General features: G+C 31.8%; 2 protein-coding genes across 2 annotated transcripts; one reads left to right on the top strand and one right to left on the bottom strand.

The window, feature by feature from the left end:
- The first annotated feature begins 12 nt into the window (after positions 1-12).
- Positions 13-2,923, top strand: LOC107926284 (glutamate-1-semialdehyde 2,1-aminomutase 2, chloroplastic). Its single transcript, XM_016857102.2, has 3 exons — positions 13-395; positions 1,216-1,389; positions 1,656-2,923. The coding sequence occupies exons 1-3, from the start codon at positions 216-218 to the stop codon at positions 2,721-2,723; spliced, it is 1,422 nt and encodes a 473-aa protein (XP_016712591.1). The 5' UTR covers positions 13-215; the 3' UTR covers positions 2,724-2,923.
- A 2,225-nt stretch (positions 2,924-5,148) lies between these two features.
- Positions 5,149-7,395, bottom strand: LOC107926153 (bidirectional sugar transporter SWEET10). The gene is made up of 6 exons (XM_016856956.2): positions 7,222-7,395; positions 7,103-7,139; positions 6,801-7,011; positions 6,040-6,201; positions 5,827-5,946; positions 5,149-5,645 (listed from the first exon to the last, which is right to left on the bottom strand). The coding sequence occupies exons 1-6, from the start codon at positions 7,262-7,264 to the stop codon at positions 5,385-5,387; spliced, it is 834 nt and encodes a 277-aa protein (XP_016712445.1). The 5' UTR covers positions 7,265-7,395; the 3' UTR covers positions 5,149-5,384.
- Between the last annotated feature and the right edge of the window lie 11,653 nt (positions 7,396-19,048).

The raw sequence follows: 19,048 nt of genomic DNA, 5'->3' as shown, positions 1-19,048 counted from the left end.
TCCACCCAAAACGGTTTAGTCTGTATCCTATACACTCACAACCCAGCCATATTATAAACCCAGAAGTTGACAAAAACAATGGGGTAGACTGCTCGGTGGCTAATCTATAGCCTATTGGCTAGTCTTTCTTACAATTTTACCATTTTCTTATCTTCTTCTTCTTCTTCTTGAGACTTGCCTAGAAGATCACTGAGAAACAAATACAGATAGAAAAAATGGCGGCCTCAATAAGTGGAATTGGAATTGGGTTAGGTCTTTCTTGTTCTTCCAACCTTTCTAAATCACTTCATTCTTCACAATCCTCTGGTTTTCGTGTTAAGATGACTGTTTCTGTTGAAGATAAAAAGAAGAATTATACCCTTCAAAAATCTGAAGAAGCTTTCAATGCTGCCAAGGTAATTCTCTCAGTTCTGTCCTTTTATTACTATTTAAAAAAAAATTCATCTCATTTGATTGATTTCTCGATCTGGGTTTGTTATGGCATGGATGAAAATGAATAAAAGATTCCACCTTGATTTCTTTGTACTCCGTTCGGGCTAAAGGAATTGATAGGAAGTTTAGTATGTTAGATTGCTGATCAAATATTTTTAAAGATTTGACCCAATTGGCCTTAATATCATATATTAGTACTTATAGCTTAGACCTGGGCACAGTAGGCCCCTGACCTTTGAGGGCCGGGTTCGAGTCCCACTATCTGCAATTACAATCTGTGGGTCTCTCTCCCACTCTGTGTGTATGCTTGGATTAATCCAGCTTTTGTCCGGTCTTTTTCATCTGTGCATTGTATTGGTTGGATTCTCCATTGTAGTTTGTCATTGTATTGTCTTTGTACTAGTGAAACTTTCAAAAAGAAAGAAAAAAAAAACATATAGCTTCATATTGAGACTTTGAGCAGGCTTTGAAGGAACTATTATGCTTTTGACATTGTAAAAACTCCTTGCTTATCACTAAAATAATATGTAAAATGTATATCTAATTGGATGGTTACTCCTTTGATGAAGCTTACCATGTTAACTTTATATAATTGTATTGAGAAGTATCATTGGTTTTAATTATGGATACCTTATAGATTTGTAGCTATAGTGGCAGTTTTTAGTTTCTATTGTTATGTCACTATCTTTTCATTTACCCTTTTATATCTTATTTTGAGTAAATGTTTCTTTTGAGTATATTTTTCCATTGACTCCTCTAAGAGCATTTTTCTTTCGGGGGCAGAATTTGATGCCTGGAGGTGTAAATTCTCCTGTCCGTGCCTTTAAATCCGTTGGTGGACAACCGATTGTGATTGATTCTGTTAAAGGTTCTCATATGTGGGACATAGATGGTAATGAGTATATCGACTATGTTGGCTCCTGGGGTCCGGCTATAATTGGTCATGCAGATGATGAGGTTAGGTTTTTTCTTCTTTTCATCTAAATCTACCTTGCTTGTTTTCATTTTAGTGTTTTAACATCCCGAGCAACGAGCATCTTACATAGTTCCTTGTCTTTCAATTACAAATGGCGTAAGGTCAATGTTCGTGCACTTCTTCATGATAAAGTGGTTTGGCGATGTTCTTTTATGTGAGATGCAATGATGCACTATCTCTACCTAGAGTTGTTAGGTGTGTAATGGAGATGACTAATAATTCTCCATCGCTTTGCTTATATCTGCAGGTCCTTGCTGCTTTGGCTGAAACTATGAAGAAAGGAACAAGCTTTGGTGCTCCTTGTCTTCTTGAGAATGTTCTAGCAGAGATGGTCATCTCTGCTGTTCCTAGCATTGAAATGGTTCGATTTGTAAACTCTGGTACAGAAGCATGCATGGGTGTGCTCCGTCTTGCCCGTGCTTTTACTGGCCGAGAGAAGATCATTAAATTTGAGGGTTGTTATCATGGCCATGCCGATCCATTTCTTGTCAAGGCAGGTAGTGGAGTCGCTACTTTAGGGCTTCCTGACTCTCCTGGTGTTCCCAAAGCAGCTACATTCGAAACTCTAACTGCCCCTTACAATGATATATCGGCTGTTGAGAATCTATTTAACAGTAACAAAGGGGAACTTGCGGCGGTTATTCTTGAACCTGTTGTTGGGAACTCTGGCTTCATTCCGCCTAAACCTGACTTCCTTGAGGCTCTACAACGCTTAACCAAGGCAAATGGCACTCTCCTCATATTTGATGAAGTGATGACTGGATTTCGCTTGTCCTATGGCGGGGCACAGGAATATTTTGGGATTACTCCTGATTTAACAACCCTAGGGAAGATAATTGGTGGTGGTCTTCCTGTTGGTGCATATGGAGGAAGGAGGGAGATCATGGAGATGGTGGCACCAGCAGGGCCAATGTACCAGGCTGGGACCTTGAGTGGGAACCCATTGGCGATGACAGCCGGGATACAGACCCTTAAGCGGTTGAAAGAGCCAGGAACATACGAATACTTGGATAAGATCACCGGACAACTTGTTCAAGGCATTTTAGATGCTGGAAAAAAGACAGGACACGCAATCTGTGGGGGGTATATCAATGGGATGTTTGGATTTTTCTTCACAGAAGGACCTGTTTACAACTTTGACGATGCAAAGAAGAGTGATACGGCAAAATTTGCCAGGTTTTATAGGGGAATGCTGGAGGAAGGTGTATACTTGGCACCTTCACAGTTCGAAGCTGGATTTACAAGCTTGGCACATACTCAGGAAGACATCCAAAAGACCATTGCAGCAGCTGAGAAAGTTCTTAGCAAGATTTAAGGTACTTTGTCCAATCCTGTTCTCACTTTCCTATTGAATGATTAGCCATTTAGCTAGGGAATCAATGGTTCTTTTGTTGTCAGCTTTTCAGATTAAGATTTGTGGTCATTGCCTCTTACTTTAGAGTCTGTATTTCTCATGAAACTTTGTATCGATGCTAATGTATGAGATAATTATCGGCTTTTAAAGCTTGTTTACAACCTCAGCTTTATTGAACTGCAATGCGTGAAAGTTGAAAAAGCTTTCATTGCCTACATGAAAAGGCCTTTTATTAGTAATAGATTGCATTTATACAGAAGCATTTCTCCTTACAAATTGGTGTACATTTTGTCTTTACGTAGAGTCTATACAGCTTTACGTATAATTCAAGCTAGCATTTGATTACTAGCATCAGGGGTGAATCTAGAAATTTTTTTAAGGGGTCAAAATTGAATTACAAATTTTTGAGATGTCAAATATAGATTTAATCATGTGTTAATTTATGATTTTATCATTTTTGAAGGGACTAAATAGAATGTATTTCACTTTTTGGGTGCCAAAGCATAATTTTCCCTTATGTTAATTTATAATTTGATCATTTATAGAGAGTTAGAATTGCAATTTCTAAATTTTAGGGGGCAAAGTCCTTGCTTACCCTTGTATAAATGATTTTGAATACTTATTTGTATTTCTCTTTGTTGTTCTTGAATGCTTCCATAATTGCTTCCTTGGCTACAACGTAAGATAAGAAACCGACATGCAAATTAACCTCTTATGCCTACATTCATGCCCAAAACTTAACAAAAAGTCCTAACAAAAGTAAAATATTAGGTTAGAACCCTGAAGCTCTGTTGCTTAACTTCTCAAAACACTCTCGATTCCCTCGAACCTATGCGTAACTCACAAGTTGAGCTTTTTATCCAATTTGCATGCTATACATCAACTTCAGCTAACATAACATTAAACACAATTACAACATATCTTACATGGCAAAATTACATGACTAGGTTACACTACTTCAAACACTTTGCTTATGTAGTCTCAACATGTCACTGTAATCTCTTAGGATTTCTTTGACAATCCCTACCATAAACCAAGATTTCTTCACCAACATTTGAAGGAAGTCCTAAATCTTTTAAAAGTAATCTCATGGACTCCATGTCTACAGAGCGAGGAATAGCATCTGATGCTGCAGCTGGAGATTAACCCCTGGTAGTACCTCTTTGCGTTACGCTTCTCATTGTTTTTCAAACTCAGAAAAGGAGCTATAACAAAAAAATACTACAAAAAAAAAAAAGAAGAAGAAGAAAATGCTACAAATCAACCAAAGAAAAGAAAATCTAACCTGTGTAATAATCTCATGAAATATTTCAAGAACTCATTAAAGGAGCTTTCTTTAAAGAAATCCTCCATTGGAATGAACAATAAAAGAGAAGCAAAATTTGCAGAAAGAGCATATAATTGCAAAATCAAGATGCACATTTAAATATGTGACAACACCAGTTATCTTGATCTTTGAACATTAAAAGCTTCGTATTTTCACCTCTTTCTTCAATCATGGTATGATAACCCCCAAATGGGTGGAGTTTTTACAAAAATCTCATTACTAGACTTATTAATGAGTCGGACTATTCACCTAGTCTTGAAGGTTTGCTTAAAATTTGGAAGGATTTAGATAAAAATATTAAGCCTAAAAAATAGTTCTGGGTAAAAATATAAGCCCATTTAAAACAAGGATCAGATTTGGGCTTGAACATTCAAGCTCTGAACTCGGCTCGGCTAATTTTTAAGTAATATTTTATATTATAATATTTTTATATATTATGTAATTTATAACACATTAAAAAGCCTATACTAAATATATATTACTAATGTAAATATTAAAATAATGTTAAGATAACTGTATAAAAAATTTCAATAACCAAAAAATATAAAATTATTAAATATAAAAATAATATAATATAAAAAAATTTAAAAAAATAATATGGCTGAGTTTAAAATAGGCTTGAGTTACTCTTTTGTAAATATAGGTGAGTTTGAATAAAATTTTAGATTCATATTTCGGATCAGACCAAATTTAAACTAGTATAAAATATACTAATACCATACTTAGATCCGATACGAATCCAACCCGACCTGACTGATAAAAACTACTACTCACTACAACAGCAGTTATTGTTAGCCTTTCAGAGGTCATATTACAAATCTACTTGGTTGGGAACTATTGTTGATATCCAATCAAGAAAAGGAATAAAATGGGATAACCATGAGATTCGCATAACCATGCATGCAAACCTCTTTTCCTTCGTTTTTTTTTTTTGTTTTTTTGTTTTTTCAGATTCCTTCTGCACATAGCAACCCATACTCAGCTCATTAAAACGACATCAACAATGGTAATTATAAAAACATATATTAAACGTTACAGTAATAAAAGTAAAAAAAGAAAAAGAAAAACATTATACACTCATTATTGATTGATATAGTCAAGAGAGAGATGGAGAGAAAAAGATTACACTGAGAGGGCAGAAATTACACCACACACTCATTATTTTGCATGGTTTTTGACCACATTTTCCATAAAAACAAAAACTATATGTAATTTAATCATACATTGACCGTCCTTTATGGCATCTCTTGTCAATTGTCCATTTGTATAACTCTTTTTTCCCTTTCATCCAATTATTAAACTTTCTGTGAAGCATCTAAAGTGTTTTTCTTTATATTTTGAGCTTCAACATCTCCTCCTCCTCCCCCTCCATTATTGTAGCCTTTGTCTTTCGGTTGAGGAGCCGTTGTGTTTACGTCCGAAGACACGACCGACTCGAGCTGGTCTGATAATTGAAGCTTTGGATCTTCCACCACCATTTTCTTTGGGTGGTTCTTGTAGATTGCATAAAGTATCATTTGAAGGATCCCAAAGATAAACCCTAGTATGTTTGGTCCCTGATTTTTCAAGAAGAAATAATGAAGTTTAATTATTATTGATATGGTAATTAAAAAAGGTAAAGACTAAACTATTCACTTTTATAGTAGAGGGCCCAATTTGCTCAAAATGTTATAGTACAAGGAGTTCCAAGCAATTTAACCAATTCAAAAAGGTTATTGCATGAATGAAGTAATGTACCGCAATGTTGATATCCTTCTTCAAAAGGCCATAGAAGAACCACATCACTGCTTGTATGGTAAGGAAAACTGATAAAGTAAACGGCATGAACTCAACACTCTTTGTTTTTATGACCTTTCTCTGCAAGAAAAAACAAAGAATTTACTGTTTAAATATAATCCTATTGGGATCGAAAGTGATATTCAATTTCAAAGTTGAGACAACGATACTCACCACGATAGCAAGTGGTGCCGCGTACGTACTCGCAGAGAACCCCAGGCAAATGTATCCGAGAATACAGAGACGGGTCTTTGGGTTATGAAGGAAGTAAGTGGAGAAAAAGATAAGTCCGGACCCGAAAACATTGATTAGGAGCATAAGCTTCACAGCCTCGAGCTGAAAATTTTCCACCATTTGGAAGCGAATTAGATTCACAAAATAATATTGATGATGAACTTCATGTAAGATGTATAAATAGGGTTTTGTTTTTTAGAAATTAGGTCAAAGTATTAAGGAAGCTCTTTACTAGAAGTTAAATTGTATTTTGTTTATTTGTTCGGATAAAAACTGACATAGCTAACGAAATAACCAGATAGTGTCACATGGCGTGATACATGTAGTACCTCATGTTAAGAGATGACAACAGGTCGGATATCTGCAAATGTTGAACTATCCGAATCTGCATTGGTTACAAAATATAAAAAATTTTAAATATTTCGTAACCAGCTAAGCGGAGTTGGATACCCGCAAATATCTGCATCCACTTCAAATCCACAGCGGATAGTAATTTTAATATCCGAATCCGCAAATTTCGAATTGGATATCCGTAGATATCTATTTTTAATAGTAGAAATGGATGAAATTTGTAACAAAAAGACTAGTTTACTCTTTAATCAAACTTACAAAAATTAATTTGCCCATCTTTTGAGTAAAGAGGACAAAATGCCATCCTACTCCTAATATAATGCTCCACAATACTTTTACCTAGAAATTACCTTTTCCTTCTTTCGACCGTAGTAAAAGTAAGTGACAATGTAAAAGCTTTGAATGAAACAGCAGAAAATGTTGATGATAATTAGATGCATTTCATTCTTCTTAAGAAGTGCATAGTAAATCCAAAGCATGGCACTGAACAGCGATGTCACATAGGGTAATGATTGGAATCCTTCTGATGTTTTCTTCTTATAGATTTGATAAAATGCTGGCCTGCAAAAAATTACATCACCTTCTCCACTGACAAGGCAAACTTTATATAGAGAAAGTTCATGAAATTATACCAAAAAATATAGGGACTTACAAGGGAGAAAAGGCGACCATAAATGAAATAATGACGCCTAAAAACAATTAATATAACGTAATCTTAGTGAATATTATAATATGCAAACAAGAAGGGCATATGAATATATATTTCAGTACCGAGATCGCCAAAAACGGAAACCCAAGAAAGGTGAAGAGCCATCTTTATTTGTATTAGATGAATATATGTAATACCCTCTCTCTTTTTTCTCTTTGCCTCTCTCTTTCTGAAAGAGAAAGTGTAAAATATATTGTGAAGTGAGGCTCCAATGATCTATCTCAGTTGGAATGAGCTGCGAAGCTATCTCTAGGATGTCAATATTTATAGTGATGGAAACGAAGGTGCCGAGGTGTGGGGTGAATTATTCTGAAACACAAGGAGATGTCAAGTTTGCAATAAGAATAATATGAACAAAGTGGGTAAAAATATTATCGAAGTCTCCCTGCTAGGAGTTACATTATATTTTATCTCATCTACTCAAAAAATGGATAAATTAATTCTTATACGTTAGATTAAAGAGCAAATTAATCATTTCATTTTTTGTCCCATTTACTCAAAAAATGGACAAATTAGTTCCTGTACATTATATTAAAAAGCAAACAAATCATTTCTTTTAAAAAATTCATCCATTTATACTGTTAAAAACTGACGTCGCTGATAGAATAACCAGACAGTGACACGTGGCATGCCACGCGTACATCTTGTTAACGTATATGGACTAGTTTTTAACAATAAAAATGAATGAAGGACCAGTTTGCTTTTTAATGTAATGTACAAGGAAATTTGTCCATTTTTAGTATAAAAGCCAAAATGCAATCTAACTTCTAGTATAAAGTTTCATGATACTTTTACCGAAAAAAGATAAGAATTAAAAAAAAATGTTTTGAGGGTAAAGATGAAATTGAAAAAAATTTGGGCCAAAGAAAAGAAATGGAAAGATAAATGACTTAAATTGAATTATTAGTTTCTAGGAGGGACCAAATATATAATATTTATATTTAGTTAAAGGGATTAAATTGAATTGTTAATTTTAAGAAAGGCCAAAAATGACATTATACTAATCTAACCATGACTAATCGTATAAGTTGTGATGATAACATGTTTTTAAAAAGCTCTTTATAAAGTGTAATAATTAAATTCACTAAATATAATTGGGTTTTGTTATTTTTTTAAGGCTTTTAGAGAGATCTTTTACATTTAGAGATATGCTAATTGCTTTTGTTTAAGATAAATAGACTTTCCTAGTAACTAAAGAAATTACCAATGGATTGGTCCCTCTTTATGATGTGTCGCCCACCAACTGGTTTAAGGTTTACAACTCATGCTTACATTTTGGTTGGGAAATCCTGTTGGCGCACAGAACAAAGCAGCAACCAGTATGAAACAATTTACTTGCTTACAAACGTGCAGCAAGAAATGTCATTACCATTATTATAGCAATATATGATTTTTATAGATAATTATCTTACCAAACATAATTAACACCATTAATTAATCTACAAGTTGTGAAACCTTATTTGTACACTAAAACAAATTTACTAAACACATTATTCACTATCTAAATACATCAAATTGTCATTAAATTTGTTTATTTTCCACTAAACTAAATTACATTGCAACTAAATTATAAACTACTGCAATATGTAAATAGACTGCATGCACTTCAACAAAAACATAAAACATAACAGCAGCATGATTTGGCCAATTTTCAACAAATCCTAAAATACATTCTCTTACTCATTCATTCACCACCTTTACTTGTCACACTTTTCCATCCATTTCATACTTGTGAACATATAACATAAACTATAAGTTTTAATATGTATTACACAATAAATTTAAACATGATTAACATAGTATCGAAGTTTTCGTTGTCGAAATTGATTGGCCATGTTTTCCATAGCTCTCCCTAAAATGCTTATAGAAAATGAATAATGTGGTAATTTTATAAACTAATCAGTTTAGATAAATATAATAATGAATGCGAAAATTATTGCACTAACTACGACGATAAAATAAAATCTGCTAGCAACCAAAGCAGTAAAAACATGTTTGTGGCACTGCTATTGAACTTTCATATATTACTTGCTGTTAATTGTAATCCACAACCATCTTTGGCTCTTTTTTCTTCAAGTGTTTACGCACCATATTCATATTGTCACATTTTCATGTATGGATAAAGAAATATGGTCCTTTAAAACCCTTCAAAATTTATGGGAAAATTTAAAAAATTAAAATTAACAATATCCCACATAGGGTCAAAGTTAGAAAATTTTTTTACGGGGCCAAAATTAAATTGTAATTTTTACGATAGTAAAAATGTAATTTTTAAAGGGTTAAATAAAAATTTTATCCTTTTTAAGGGGAATAAAGTACAATTTTACCTTTATTAATTTAAAATTTTAAAAAATCAAAATAAATTTTTTTTTATTTTAAGGGCCTGAGCCTCTATCCGCCTCTAGATTCGCCCTGATCCCGCTCTTGGACTGGAATTTAAATAAAATAGGTTAGTTTAATTTACGCTTTTTTTTATCTAAGAAAATGTAGTGCTCTCATTCTTATAATTTGCTGGAAATTGTAGAATTCATCCCCTTTGACTGGCAAGTAACTAATGGCCATTGTCCATTGGTGTTTCAGCCAAGGAAACATTGTCCTTTGAGGAAAACAAGTTCAAGTAATTGAACATGTACAATACATTAACAAAGTTTAATTAATGCAGTACTTTCTAATCATTATTTCCAGTAGTTAGGTGAAATCTCAACGTTATCATCAACAAAGTATAGGCTGAGTTGTAAGTTTGCTTTTCAGTATTGTTTCCTCTCCATACGTTCATGTAAAGCTTCATTCACATAATTCCTTCATTTTATGCCATTCATTTTAGTACATCTTTTTCATACAATTTTGGTCAATTATATGTTAGGGACTGTGATTTAGATTTTGAATTCGTTTTTGAACTTTAAAAAATTTAAATGAAGTTCTAAGAGTATTAGTATTGTATCATTTAAGTTTTTCCATAAGCTTGGTCATTAAATGACAGTTAAAATACTGTGTGAAGCATATTTAAAACATGTGTGTATCAACTGCATCGGCAACTTACATTCAATTTGTTAAAAAGAAAGATAATCGGGGATGAATCTGAGGGGATAGACTGTATAAGTCCCTATAAGATGATTAAATTAAAAATTAATATAAGTCCCTATAAGATGATTAAATTGAAATTTAACTTATGGTAAAAATGCACTTTGCCCCCCTCTCCAAAAAAATATGAAGAAAATTATGTTTAATCATTTCCAAAATGATGAAATCATAAACTAATATATTATAAATTTTATTATTCAATTCTACCTCCCCAAAAAAAAATTGGACTCGTCTCCTGAAGACAATGTCACTAATGATTAGGCTGATGAAAGGACTTCATTGGTAGAATACTAATGCTTTAAAGATTCAATCATAAAGTTTTAAAATGTGAATACCAATTTAAAATTCAGATGATAGTTTGGGGATGCTCAGTGAAAATAATCCATCAAGCTAAGTTTGATTTATATAGGTGGGCTAACAACTAGCATCAATGTGGCATTATCATCGTATGGGGACTGATCGAAATGAGCATGTGAGAAATTGGTAGTGCAATTAACATAAAAAGGTTTGGTTGATCAAAGTATAGGCTGCGCTGAAGCCTCCTTTACAGTATTATTTTCTCTCCATACATTTTTATAAAGCATTCATTCAAGATTCATTCACTTTAATACCTTTTTATCATATGATTTTGCATAGTAATCATGTTAAACACGTAAAAGTTTGATTTCCATTGTTAAGCTAGTTGGTATGTATGGTCCATGGACCAGTTTAACTTTCATCTCAAATGCTAGCTCAAGAGAGATCTATAAAAACATATTATCGACCAAGACTTCATTGCGCTTCTTAATCAATATAGGACTCACATCATTTTCCGATTCCACTATATTAAAGAACATATCGACCTCTTGTCCTTCCTACTCAATATGAAACTCACATTATTTTTCGATTCTATTGTACGTAGAGGTGTGCATGGGCTGGGCCGAGCCGAGCTCAACTAAAAATTTAAGCCCATTTGTTATGCCCGGGCCTGGCCCGACCCGAAAAATGAGCTTAAAAGTTTGCCCAAGCCTGACCCGGATAAACATGTTAAAATCTGAGCTCGACCCGGCCCGCCCATATTATTTTTATATAATTTTAAAATATATATAATACATAAAAAATACTAAAAACATCAAAATAAATATTTTTCAACAAATTGAAAATAACTTTTAAAAAATATGTATACTTAAATAACACTAAGATATATATGCAACTTAACAAGCAAATACCTCTAAAATAATAACAAAATTAACCAATGTCTTTAAAATAATAACAAAATTAACAATAAAATAAGTTTATACAATCTCTAAACAATAACAACAAAATAGTAGCAACATAATAGTAAAATTGTAGCAAAATAGGGAGAAAACAATAAGAAAATAATATTTTAAAAAAATAGATTTTTTTGTCCTTTAGTGAATTCGGGTCGGGCCTGGGCCAAAAATGCCTTGCCCAAGGCCGAACCGTTTTTTAAACAGGCCTTATCTTTTTATCCAAGCCCATTTTTCAGGCTTATATTTTTGGCCAAACCTTCCTACATTTCGGGCGAGCCTTCGGACCAAGCGGGATTGGATGGCCAAACCCATGAACAGGTCTAATTGTATATAGAACATATCAATTCCAAAATCTCTTTGCCCTTCCTAATCAATATGGAATTCACATAATTTTCTGACTCCATTATACATAGAACATATATATTCCAAGACCTCTTCGTCCTTCCTAACCAATATAGGACCAACATTGCTTTCCGACTCCATTAAACAAATCAACTAAGACTGCTTTGCCTTCCAAATCAATATGGAACTTGTCACATCATTTTTTGACTCCACTGTACATAGAACATATCATGTTCAATACCTCTTTGCACTTCCTAACTAATATAGACCTTACATCACTTTCTGACTCCAATGAACATATCAACTAGGCCTCTATGCCTTCCTAATCAATATGGAACTCAAATCGTTTTTCGATTCCATTCTATGTAGAGCATATAAATTTCAATACATCTTTGCCCTTCCTAACCAATATGAGACTCGCATCATTTTTCGAGTCCATTGTATTAAAGAACATTTCAACCAAGACCTCTTTTCCCATCCTAATCAATATGGAACTCACATTGTTTTCTGACTCCATTGTACATAGAACATATTAAATTCAGTATCTTTGTAACAACTCGAAAGTCAGTGGTGTCGGAAAATACAATTTCGGTACCCCGTTTCCATAAACCGAGATCATAATTATTTTTATTAAATATTTACGAAGTTATATTATAGGTGAATTAAATTTTGGATATGTAAATTTTTCTGAATTAGTGATTAATTAAGGTACCTAGATTAAATTATAAAAGTGGTAAGGTTCATTTACTATAGATTTTTAAATTAGAAACATGGATTAAGGATTAAATGGCAATTATACCATTTAATATGTATAGTGGGCGGTAAGTTCGCTTATCTCATTAAAATTTTGATAAAAAATAATAAAAGAAAGAAATAATAAATTAAACTATTGAAATGAAAAAGACAAAGAAGTGAGGGAGAAGGAAGTTTCAGCTATGGGGTTTTGATTTTTGAAGCTTTAATTGCTAATATCGACCCGAATTCTTCGAAAAAGAAGGGAAAAGATAAAGTCATTGACGAGTAACTCGGAATTTACGGTTTGTATTTTTATAACCCGAATCACTTCAATTGCTGCATTATGAACTATTTTGTATGGTAAGATCATAAGGTGAGTTAGAAATGATAAATTGAGTGAAATTGATTCAATTCGATTGGTTGTTCGCAATAAAGATTAAATTGAATAGATTTAGAAAAACTGTGTATTGTTATAAATGTGAAATTGAAGTTGTATTGAGATGAATCTTGCTTTACATTTATGAATTGATTATTGATTGATGAAATGGTAGCATTGAATTGAAATGATGATTGACCATGCTTATCGGACTTGTAAGGTCAGGAATTTGAAATGAAAATGTGACAACCATTCGGTATAACTTCAAATGCGATATGAAATGATTTATGTTCTTATGATAGCAATTTGAATATGACTAAGTTAATGCATATGAAGAAATGGTATAATTTGACATATTAATTTGCATATGAACATTCAATCTTTGATTTATTTCTTTGCGTAATTTATGTTATGTTATAATATTAGTTATCAAAATATCATTGAGTTTATACTCAGTATACGATTTTATTTTTTGTGTGCAGGTTAGGTGTTATTTGGACTATCGAGCATCGATTTTTAGCATCCATAAAAAATCTCAAACTCAACAATCTCGGTGAATTTCCTTTTGCCAGTTAAGGGCATACACCTAAGGGAGTCTTATGTTTATATGATGCTAATTTTGAATGATGAATTGGCATTTTGATGTACTTTTTATATATGTTGGCATGATTTTGGTAATGGTTTGAATCACGTGTATATATTATTATGTTTATGATGTGTGAATTAGGTAAATACACTCAATAACTTGAATGAATACTAAATGTTATACTATGAATAGATAGGTTGGAATGTGTTATACTATATGTCGATAATGACAGTAGGAATGATAGCAAATCAATAAGAAAGAAAAATAAGAACACACAAATTTTACGTGAAAACCCCTTATCGAGAAAAACTATTAGCAAAAGAGGAGAAATTCACTAATGTAGAAAAACTACAATACAAGAGGTTTTCGATTACACACGTTTTAAGGGTTAAACAACCCTATTATAATCAATGTCTAATAGAAAAAGTATAGTCCTACATGGATTCAACTTGTGCAGCATGGTCTTTCGCCCCTATAGATCATCAATTTTGCCATTCTATTTTATTTCTTTAACAAGTGAGTTGCACCTCAAACTTTTCAAGACGGATCAAACAGGATTCGAGTCACACAACTCTAACAGAATGATTGGTATGCTTGCATTGTTATGAATGTGTTTAAGCTTGACAAATATGAAATGGTCATTTTTGGGTCGGAATTAATATGTAATGTTGAAAGAGGTATTGTTGATTGAAAAGCTTGAAATGCTAGGTAGAATTGCTTGTTTTGATAGATTTGAATGAAGTTATTTGGTACTAAATAAGGCATAGTAAATGAAATGGTTTTGGTATAGGATGAATGGATGATTTGTTGATGTATTTGGCTAGTTTCTTTTACAGGTTTATGAGGTACTATTTGAACTAATACGGTTTGGGCATGAAATGAGCATGTAAAAGGAAGTTTTTTGACCATTTTGGCAAGAAAGTATCAATACCCTTGCATAGGTATTGATACTCGACCATTTGAATCGATTTATCAAATAAATAGAATGCCAAAATGGTATTGATACTTAAATGGGTATCAATACTTATCAAATAGGTATCGATACCAGATGACAGGTATCAATACTTGTAACTTAAATGAAGTATTTTTAAAACATATAAGCTAAAAACAGTATCGTTACCTACCCAAGGGTATTGATACCTACCATGAAATTTAAAATCTTGCAATTTTGTCCTATTTCATGCTCAGACATTAAAATTGGGCCCTTGTAATCTCGGTTTAGATTAATTTAATTGTATGCATGTTATATAATGGTGTGTTTGATTTAATTATGAAATTTCATGTCGAAAGTTGTCCCGACAACAAATGTGACGTTCCGTTGCTCGAACCCCGAGATCGGGTTAGGTATTAAGGTGATACAACCTCTTCACTCTTCCTAACTAATATGGGACTCGCATCAATTTTCCAACTCTATTTTATTAAAGAATATATCGACCAAGACCTTTTTTCCCTTCCTAATGGATATGGAACTCACTCCATTTTTCGACTCAAACATATCAATTGCAATACCTTTTTTCCCTTCCTAACCAATATGGGACTCACATCATTTTCCAACTCTACTATATTAAAGAACGTATTGACCAAGACCACTTTGCCATCCCTAATCAATATGGAACTCACAATCATTTTCCAATTGTACTATATTAAAGAATGAATTGACCAAGACCTCTTTGCCCTCCTTAATCAATATGAAACTCAATCGTTTTCCGACTCCCTTGTACGTGGAAGATATAAATTCCAATACCTCTTTGCCCTCCTTAATCAATATGAAACTCACAATTGTGTTCCGACTCCCTTGTACGTGGAAGATATAAATTCCAATACCTCTTTACCCTTCCTAACCAATATAGGATCGCATCATTTTTCGACTCCACTATACAAGAAACCAAAGAAGAGGGACCATTGGTTAGTGCAATATAGACTTTGATACCAAATGATATGAACCTATTTAGCTCTATTCGAAAGGAAACTCATTTAAGGTCTCCCTACCTAACCAATACAAGGCTAACATATTAACCAAGACCTCTTTGCCCTTCCTAACCAATATATGATTCACATTAAGGGCAAAATTAGAAAAATTATCAAGGAGGGAAGAGTGAGGCAGAATTAAATTTGTATATTTTATGAGAGCTAAAATTCAAATTATCATTTTAATAGTTTATATCTTTTTAATTTTTTACAGGATTAAATTAAAATTTTATTATTTTTGAGGGGTCAAAGTGTAATTTTAACTTAAACTAGCTTAAATTTTGATAAAATTTAAAGGGCCAAAAATAGGATTTCTCATTTTAAGGGCTTGATTCACATCGCTTTTCAACTCCACCGTACTAAAGGACATATTGACTATACTCTTTGCGCTTCCTAATAAACATGGAACTCATAGTTTTCCGACTCCATTGTATATAGAACATTCAATTCTAAGACCTCTTTACCCTTCCAAAGCAATATGGGACTCACATTGTTTTTCGACTCCACTATAGAAGAAACCAAAAAAGAGGGATTATGACCCATTAATCAGTGCTAGATAAACTTTGATATCAAATTATATGAACCTATTTAACTTCACCCGAAAAGTAATTCTTTTAAGATTTCCCTTGATTAGTCAATATGGAGTTTCATGTCACTTATATTTTTAATTCTATTCGAATCGAAGATCGACCAACCGATCAAGTCTACCATGTGAGAAATTGATATTGCAAAAAAAAAAGAAAAGAAAAGAAAAAGAAAGCAGCTTGAACCGGACAAAGTTTTTGGTTGAACATATGGTTTTAAATTATATGCACTTTTTGATTATTGAATTAATAAAAAGACAAAAGAAAAAAATCATTAGCTTTGCCTGATGTCATCCCCAAAATAATGTTGACAGCCATGAATGAGATATAAAGAAAATAACTTTGAGTGCATTATTTCAGGGTGAAATGGACAAAAGATGATGCAAATGCATTACCACTTAATTGAAACAAAGAAATGGACTTGGCTTGCAAATGCACTGCAACTGGCCGATGAAAGAAAGCTTCACTTTAAGGTCAGAAAAAAAATTAAATTAAATTAAATTAAAAAGACAACCTTTTTTGCAGTTTTTGCTTATGTTTCCGAGTGATCTTATCATCTCAACTTTGCAAAGGAAAAAAAATAATATAAAGATTTGCTAAAGAAAAAGACAGCCTCTTTTTTTTTTTGCCATGACGTATTTTTCGCTTGCTTGTCTGAAATCTTCTTCTAACTTTTCGTAAATTCAGGCACGGAACGATGAAGATTACATGATGTTTCGGTTTGTTATTCAATGGATATAAATGAATAATGATATCTATTACAAATTGAATTTTAGTTCTGTTGATATTGTTGATATTGCAATAATAAAGAGGACATTGATTCAAGCGTATTTAAATACGTTTTTTTCTAATTGAAAGGTTAAGGAGTGCTTATAGGTAAAAATAGGCATTGTATAAAAAAATATAATAAAATATTAAATTGATTATGCTTTCTATTATCAGTTCAACATTACCATTAACAATATTAACTTGTTACCCATGTTTTAAAAATCGAATTGTAGATATGAACCTTTTAATTACTGATTCAATTAGTTAGAATCGACTGTATTAATTTTTTTAAGAAAAAATAATAATTCAAACTCAGTCTATTTTTAAAAAAGTGAACACTTAACTAATAGACATCAATGGGATCGAAATATTTTTGATAAATATATACTAAACTAAATAAATAATTTGTTGTTGATTCAATTAATTTATGCCATTTATTTTTTATCACACTAATGATATATGATATATATAATATAATTTAAATCTAAAAAAAAAAGATGCATGGGGAAATTGTTGGGATTAAAATGAGGGTTAATTAAGATAGTAGTGAGTGCCCCATGGCATGTATATCTGATCTTCAACCAAAAAGAAATAAAGAAGCAGATATGTTGCATTGCTTTTGCCTGCCTACCATTTTTTTTTGACGTCATCTCAATTATTACAATTCTTTTACTAGCTACTTGCTTCACTACGATTTGATCCCTCAGATTTCACGAAAAAATGGAATATAAAATCATAAAAGAAATGCATGACGTGCACACTGCAGCCACCACTTTCATGCAACACAACCTATAGATATTTTGTTGGAACAAACTTATTAAATATTAAAAATATAAACACCAATACCATACACCTTTAAATTTAGGGATAATATAATTTTTATCCGAGTATCTATATATATATATATTACTTTTGCAATCATATTTGTTTTAATCTTTGAACTTGAATTTTATTAAAAATTAATAATGTAAAGTATTTTTGGAAACATGACTAGATTCACTGATTCGACCAATAGATATATTGGTCTAAATAAAATGGTTGAATTGATAGAACCGAAAAGTGGGACAAAAATTAGTAGTTGAACATGTTGAACTGATTTAATAATTTTTAAATTTTTATGAATAATTAATTAATTAGTTAATGTTGGTCTAGCATTATACCACATCATCATCACCTGAAAATTTATATAAATTTTTTAATTTTCAAATGATGATGTGGTACAATCTTAATGTCACATCGTCAAACTTTTATATTTTTCAAGTCCAATGACCAAAATAAATGTAGTTGTCAAATTCAGGTACCAAAATAGATTAAAAAAATATAAATACCAAAATAAACTTAATTACTAAATTCAAGGACCAAAATTTATATTATCCCTAAAATTTTATCATGGAAGTTACGTATGTGGGTTAATGTTGTTTTATTCGTATCATGTCTAAATTAGAGAGTATTTTCATTTTGAACTTCAAATTCTATCGTAGTTGAACATTAAAATTGAGTATATATTTAATACATTGTCATTGTATATAATTATATACGGAAAGAGAATTATGTGATATTAAGAGTTAATAAATAAGAGTTGAGTTTGACTTTTAATATTTAACTTGTTATTTGATTTTTTTAATTTTAATTTGATAATCAAATTAAACGATATCATGTAATTCCAATAAATCTTTGAAATGTGTGCTTTAGTTAAAAAATATAAGTACTTAATTGAAGAAAAAAAAGTTTAGGTACTAAATTAACGTTGAAGCCAAACACATGTACTTAACTAGGACAAAAAAAAATTAACTCAAGTATCAAATTGAAAACAAAACTTTAAGTATGAAAGTGAACATTGAAGCCAGATTTAAGTGTCAGATTGAGCCAAAAAATCGTAAGTGTCAAATTAAACATCGAAACTAAATTTAAAAATTAAGGGTAAGGAAATTAATTATTTGAAAAGATTATAGTGAGATGTTTGGTTTATTGAGATTAAAAAACATTGCAATTTAGCATAACTGATATTTTTATGGTAGTTTTGAGATTAAAGATAAAATTGGGGTTATTAGAAGTAGTTTGAATTTTGTATTGAAATAATCAAGTGCAAAAGAAAGGGAATTCAATGGAAAATCCAAGTTGAATATATATAATAAGTAAAGTATACAAGATGCTGGGGAAGCATTGATTTTGGCATGAAGAAGCAATGCAGCAATT

The sequence above is a fragment of the Gossypium hirsutum genome, chromosome A07 (genome assembly GCF_007990345.1).
Source record: "Gossypium hirsutum isolate 1008001.06 chromosome A07, Gossypium_hirsutum_v2.1, whole genome shotgun sequence".
NCBI classification, from domain to species: domain Eukaryota; kingdom Viridiplantae; phylum Streptophyta; class Magnoliopsida; order Malvales; family Malvaceae; genus Gossypium; species Gossypium hirsutum.
The sequence above is the reverse complement of the archived record's forward strand: the minus strand, read 5'-3'. Positions and strand labels throughout refer to the sequence as shown.